At 47.3% G+C, this 6,217-nt stretch overlaps 1 protein-coding gene across 1 annotated transcript in view; it reads left to right on the top strand.

Moving 5' to 3' along the window:
• The first annotated feature begins 1,903 nt into the window (after nucleotides 1-1,903).
• The window catches only part of LOC101646750 (killer cell immunoglobulin-like receptor 2DL4), a 32,272-nt gene continuing 27,958 nt past the window's right edge, over nucleotides 1,904-6,217 (top strand). Inside the window, exons 1-2 of the mRNA XM_045292391.1 lie at nucleotides 1,904-2,087; nucleotides 3,008-3,307. Coding sequence (XP_045148326.1) covers nucleotides 1,904-2,087; nucleotides 3,008-3,307 — 484 coding nt within the window. The remainder of the gene's footprint in view (nucleotides 2,088-3,007; nucleotides 3,308-6,217) is intronic.

Here is a 6,217-nt window from a genome sequence, read left to right as displayed (position 1 = left end):
ATATTCTGTTATACAGAATTTTAAATTTCTGCACATTGTGAGTTGGAATTTGGGGCTGGAGGATTCACTTCAGACAAAGCAGCCACATCCAGAATTGCATGCAGCGTTCTTTGGTAACGACGTGGAAGTCTGCATTTAAAGAGCTGCACAATCTGCCTAGAGGAAAGGTTGTACATTGGGATTGGTCCTTGGTTAATACTTGCTGGAGCAGTTAGGATTGGGGAAAAGCACTTCTGTTTGGATGCTCTGATTGTTGTTATAACAGTAACACCAAAATTGTATCAAACACATTTCATATAAAGTAGAGAGGTTTCAGAAGCTGAGATCAAACCAAAAGAACACATCAAAGATGTTCCAGGTGCGTATACAGTCTGATCTTTCTGTGATCTTCACCCGGTTGGGCATCTCTTTCAAGTCTGGACTTAGTAAATATGCAGCATGAAGTGATAGTTCTGAGAATTTTCCAGGAAGCCAATTTCTACTATGGTCAGGTCCACGCCCACCGTATATAAGGTTAAAAGATTGTTTTTGCCTTTCATGTTGTGGCCAATTGGTAAACTAAAGAGGTGGGGCACACCGCGTGATATCCTGTGTGTTTGTCCATTTGGCTGGGCCTCCTGTACAGCAGAAAGAGCCCCTGTCAGTCATGGGTGGGGTGTGTCTTGGTAGGTCAGGAAGAGAATGAAAGGGAGGGAATTTCACGGAAGAATTGTTGACCTGAAGGCTTGGTGTCTCCACAGCAAAGGGCTCAGCTTCCATGTGGGCAGAGTGGACATTCACAGCTGAATTTACCTTAGGCAAACGTATTCCTGATTTAAAGCAGACGGGGCTATAGTGAAAGCCTAGGCTCTATATCAAATACATCTAGCATTATGAATTTTCCTATCCTGAGTTTTTTCATGGACCAGAGGATCTAGGATCAAGGGGAGAATCTTTCCCCTTAAGCCTAGGGTGGCTTGGAACTCCAACTGAGGATTTTCTCATAAAAGGAGGGCAGACAGTAAGGACGGTGGGCTGATAAATTAATTTGGTGGACCCATGGGTGGAGTGCTCATAAAGAAAGTCAAGGCCCCAAGAACTTTTGGCTGCAATTCTACGCTAGAGACCTCTCAAGCACTCTTAAGCTGAGACGACAACTCTAATAGTCAAAGTGGGTGATACAGCCCCTGGGGGTAATGAAATGATCCAATGAGGCTGCAAAATAGATAACCTACAATTTACCATGAGTATGGGCTATAGCACAAGATTTTTCACTGCCAGGGTCATTGCATAACCTTTCTGTGAAAAGAAGACCCCCCACTGCTTTTGAAGCATCCCCGGGTCCCTTCAGCACGCCCAAGGGTAGTTATTGTGCACTTTGGGAAGCAGTGCTGGAGTAGGAAGAAAGAATCTGTTCTAGGAAAATCAGGCCCTTCAGTCTCCAGCCTTTCCGTGAGAGTTGGAGCTGTGCACCGTTGCTGCCACCCTCTGATCAGAAGAAATGGGAGAATCATATACAACAGATGCACCAATTTCCACAATATTCTAATACAGGTCCTGTTCTTCAATGAGTTCCATGTGGCACCAGATATTATATCGGCCATATAGTCCCTTCACTCTTTGTCCCTTTACAAAATCCATAGGCCACTTATTTGCCGCAGGAAGATATGCCATGCTTGCTTGGTGTTGGGAAGTCTTGGAGGTCATCCTAGATATCCCAGTGTGGAGAAAGAATCTTTAGACAATTGGAAACCAGGAACAGAGTTGGTGGGGGAAGGAGATAATTCCGTACATTCTTCTCTAAGTCTGTGCTTTTTCTCGCCCAGGTGGTCATGACAAACCCTCTTTGACTGCTTGGCCGAGTCACTTGGTTCCACAAGGACAGCACGTGGCTCTTCAGTGTTGGTCTCATCTTGAATTTGCCATGTTCACACTGTACAAGGAAGATGGGACTCTCATCTCTGAGATCCAGAGTCAAACACCTCCCAACCATTTCCTCATGGGCCCTGTGACCCCAGCACATGCAGGAATCTATAAATGCTATGGTCACTATCATGACTTCTCTACGTGGTCAGCATCCAGTGATCCCTTGGAGATCATGGTCACAGGTCAGCATTACTGTCCATAGGGGTTTCATGATCCCAGTGATCCAAGGCTTTTCCAGTGGGAGTGACAATCAAGGCCCTATGAAAAAGAGAACACTGCTCCAGATAGTTTAGGTAAAGATGGGCTTATACAAGAAATTTAGTTGTTGGCCTATAAAGAGTGCTTTCATACTGGCATCCCTGTTCTAATCTGGGGAATCCATGATACTTGAATAGAGGAATCAGGTGGAGATGTAATTAATACTGCTTATTAGCTGACCTTAAGATGAGGACGTTGTGCTGCCTTATTCTTATGGAGCATTATTCTAGGATCCTCATCAACAAAACTAGAAGGCCAGAAATTAAAAATACAATGAGAAAGATGCATGGCCTATGACACGGTAGCTCACACTGAATGAAACTTATCTAACATGTGCAATTTTCCCCATGAGAAACATGCGGCAGTCTCCTTGTGCTTAGGAACCCAGCCCCTCACCTCCATGCACGGGGCCCATTTTAAACAGAGAAATCACCAACCATGAGCCCCCAAGGTGAAAAGCATGGCACCGATTGACCACCAAAAAAGAACATTTGAGAACACCCCGAGAGATGTCAATGCAGACAGGGGCACCAGGTTTGTTGTCAATTCAGACAGGGGCACCAGGTGACTCAAGTTTTCTAGTCATCTATACATGTCTGAAAAAGACCCTAGAAACTATACCAAGTATTGACTGGGGGAGGGGGGGATCATACATTTTAATGAGCAGGTGAATTCAAAGATTACAAATGCAGAAATAACGAGGAACAACTGAACCTCTGGGCGCAGAGACGGAGATGGAGAAAGATGAGCCGAGAGCAAAGACGGATCCTCATTTATTTCAGGGCTCATGCAGTGGGGTGGAGAAGGGTGACTCTTTAAAAACGTTTAACTTCTCTGGTCTTAGGTTTGTACAGAAAACCCTCTCTGTCGGCCCAGGGGGGTCCCATGAAGAAACTAGGGGAGACTGTGACCCTGTGGTGCCGCTCAGAGCTCCAGTTTGACACCTACGTTCTCTACAAAGAGGAGGGAATGGAGAACACCTCACAGTTTGTGGAGAGACTCCGAATCAGAGGCTCCCTGGGTGACTTCTTCCTGGGTGCAATGACACCTGACCACACAGGGACCTACAGATGCTCTGGTTCTCACAGCCACTCCCCCTCGAAGCTGTCAGCCCCCAGCGACCGCCTGCAACTCATGCTCACAGGTGAGAGTTCTGAGATCTACACCTGTCCCACCCTTGTCCCCTTAGGACAAAGATTGGATTTTCGAAGGGTTGGAAGTCATGGGGGGTGGTGAGAGAGATGAGAACAGTTTTTTGTTTTGTTTTTGAAGAGATAAAGAAAAAGAAAGATGAGAAACAAATGTGGATAATTCTTCAAAGTGCAAAGGACAGATTCGGTACAGAAACCAGAGGGAGATCGAGAGAGGGAGATGGGAAGAGGCAAACACAGTATCCTCACACTATCAGAAGACATAAGGGCAGGTGGATACAGTCATCCGATGGGCTATTATGCTACAATCCAAAAAGATTAAAGATGCAAATATTGCTTCTGATGTATTAGAACAATACCAAAGCACCCCAAAACGTCATTAATTTGAAACACTGAAATCAATTATATATATGGCTAAGAAGCCCTACCGGAATTATGGGTTATGTGATGGCCTGTTACCTCTGAAGTTAGGTCCCAGAGAGGAATGCCAGCCCTCACTTTCAGCACCAGGTTGTTGTCCAGGGGGGAAGAAGCAAGCATCAGGCCCATTTGGTTTGTAAGGGGCCCGGGATAGCCTGCCCTCACTTACAAGCACGCAGGCAGGCAACAAAGAGTGGAGCCAAAGTTTATTTAAGCATAGTGTCCGTTCAAAAGATATGAAAGGGGGAGGGGCTTCCGAGGTGAAGGTAGGTACACCTTCCCTGAAGAGCCCAGAGCAAAGTGGTCCCCATAGGTGAGGTCAGGAAGTGGGAGGACACTGCCCAGGAGAAGATGGCCCTGCTGCTCTCCCATTAGTTATGAAGCCCATCCTGATGGCTCCCACTTATTAATTTACTTCAGGTGACAATTCTGCATCAGTCTTGTCTTGGGCTGTAAATCAGGGTGAGCCGTGTTAAGATGTCCACTTAGCCTGGTCTCAGAATTCAGACATTGACCAGGGTTGTCAACTCAGGGCCCCATGATCCCTTTCATAGCCTGCAGAGCGATCATCCCCGAACAAGCACAATGTGAGTTCCTAGCAAGCACGGGGTCCGCTCTCTCGACAGGCAGAAGCCTCTCTCCTGTCCCTAACCTCGAGGTCACTCGCTGTGAGAAAGAAAGATGAGTCTCTCTGTTCTCATCAAGATGCACAGCCTCAGAAACCCACTGGGCAAAGGAGCAAAATCCACAAAGAGCGAGGGTCAGCTGTAACTAAGGACTGAGAGACAGGGAGGAAGGAGGAAGATGGGCACTGGAAGGTGATCGAGCCTCATTTATTTCAGGTCCCATGGAGTAGGGCAAGAAAGGGTGGCTTCTTAAACTCACACCTTGTTTACTCTTAGGTGTGTCCCCAAAACGCCCCCTCTCGGCCCAGCCTGGTCTCTCCCAGCCTGAAGCTGGGCAAGAACGTGACCCTGTAGTGCGGTTCAGAGCTCACGTTTGACACCTACATGCTAGAGAGAGCGGAGAAAACAGTGAACACCTTGCACCTTTGGGGGAAACTCCATGGTCGAATCTCCCGAGCTAACTTCTCCTTGAGCTCCATGAAATCTGCACATGTGGGGGCCTACAAGTGCTACAGTTTTTACCGGCACACCCCCTTTAAGTGCTCAGCCCCCAGTAACCCCCTGAAGCTCACAATCACAGGTGCCATCCACAGACCTGCCCCCCACCACCCCTGTTCTCTTGGCCGCACAGAGACCCAGCTGGTGGTTAGAGAGATGACCCAGGTCCAGGTGGTGGTGGTTAGAGAGATGAGAACAGGGCTATCATGGGGAGACAAAGACCTGGTGAGACTTCAAGATGCCGACAGAGACAAAGAAAGTGGAAAAGGAACGCAGATCATTTGTTATAACGTCAAGGACAGACACTGGCACAGAAACAGGAGGAGGGATCAGAACCTGAGATAGGAAGAAAGATCCAGACAGACACCAATGTTCCCACTCATTTGTCTAGAGAGTTGAAGTGGTTCAGAAATTGGGTTTCCCTTTTTAACTCCACACATGGTTCTCACTAAGATAACCTGAAGATAAATCATATATATCTGACTCCAGATGCAGGGTCACTTGGTCTGCCCCAGCCCCATCTCCATGTCCACTTTGCCTGCAGCCCACGGGAGACCTAAGGATACCATGTTTATGATCAGAATAAACCTTTGAGATGGTTGAGCCCTACCTTGATCCTAAGGGAAGGAGACTAACAGTAGTCCCTGTGCTGTAGGTGTTTGTGGGCCTCCAAACTGCAATCAAAGGTCCATGTTCTAATAACCCAAGGTGCCATAGGATTGCTGAGAACAAAAGCCCACAGGAGCCCCAGTTAGAGAGCAGGTAGTATCATTGAACAGCAGGGACATAGAAACACACACACGGACACAGAATAAACTGGGGCTGAGAGAAGTGAAAAGGCGAAGGGAGAGAGTGGTCCCTCCTGGGATTTGGAAGAGGGAATCCCAGTCCTCCCAGGAGTCGAGTTCTATGGTAAAGGCTTGCTGGCTGTGAACCAACTTCAAAATAACAGTGCCCAGGCTTTATTTGGGATCACGAACAGACCACCCCATCTCTTAAGGTCTCTCCTTATCTTGTTTTCTAGAACTCTCTACAACTAGTTCTGTATCATCCACAGAATCAAACTACCAACCAAGTAAGCAAAAGAGACTTTCTCTCTGGGTCTGTGGCAGCCTACGGAGCTAGAATCCTTGGGTTTGAATGGGAGCTAGGGTGTTTCTGACTCTGTGACTCGGGCTGCTCACCTTTCCTCTCTGGTCCTCCACTTCTACAGTCACAGAGGCATTGTGATCAGCGTGGGGTCGAGTGAGATGTTTAATATCTCATTTTGTGTGTGAGTTAGTTAATTGTGCCAGCCTGGCCGATAATCACATGTGGGGCTGGTTCAAAGGCGGAGGGATAAATGGGTGGTGAAGCCTC

Source organism: Echinops telfairi, unplaced genomic scaffold (assembly GCF_000313985.2).
Source record: "Echinops telfairi isolate 266 unplaced genomic scaffold, ASM31398v2 ScPeMD7_655;HRSCAF=1070, whole genome shotgun sequence".
NCBI lineage: Eukaryota > Metazoa > Chordata > Mammalia > Afrosoricida > Tenrecidae > Echinops > Echinops telfairi.
Note: the sequence above shows the minus strand (reverse complement) of the source record. Positions and strands in the feature narration are given on the sequence as shown.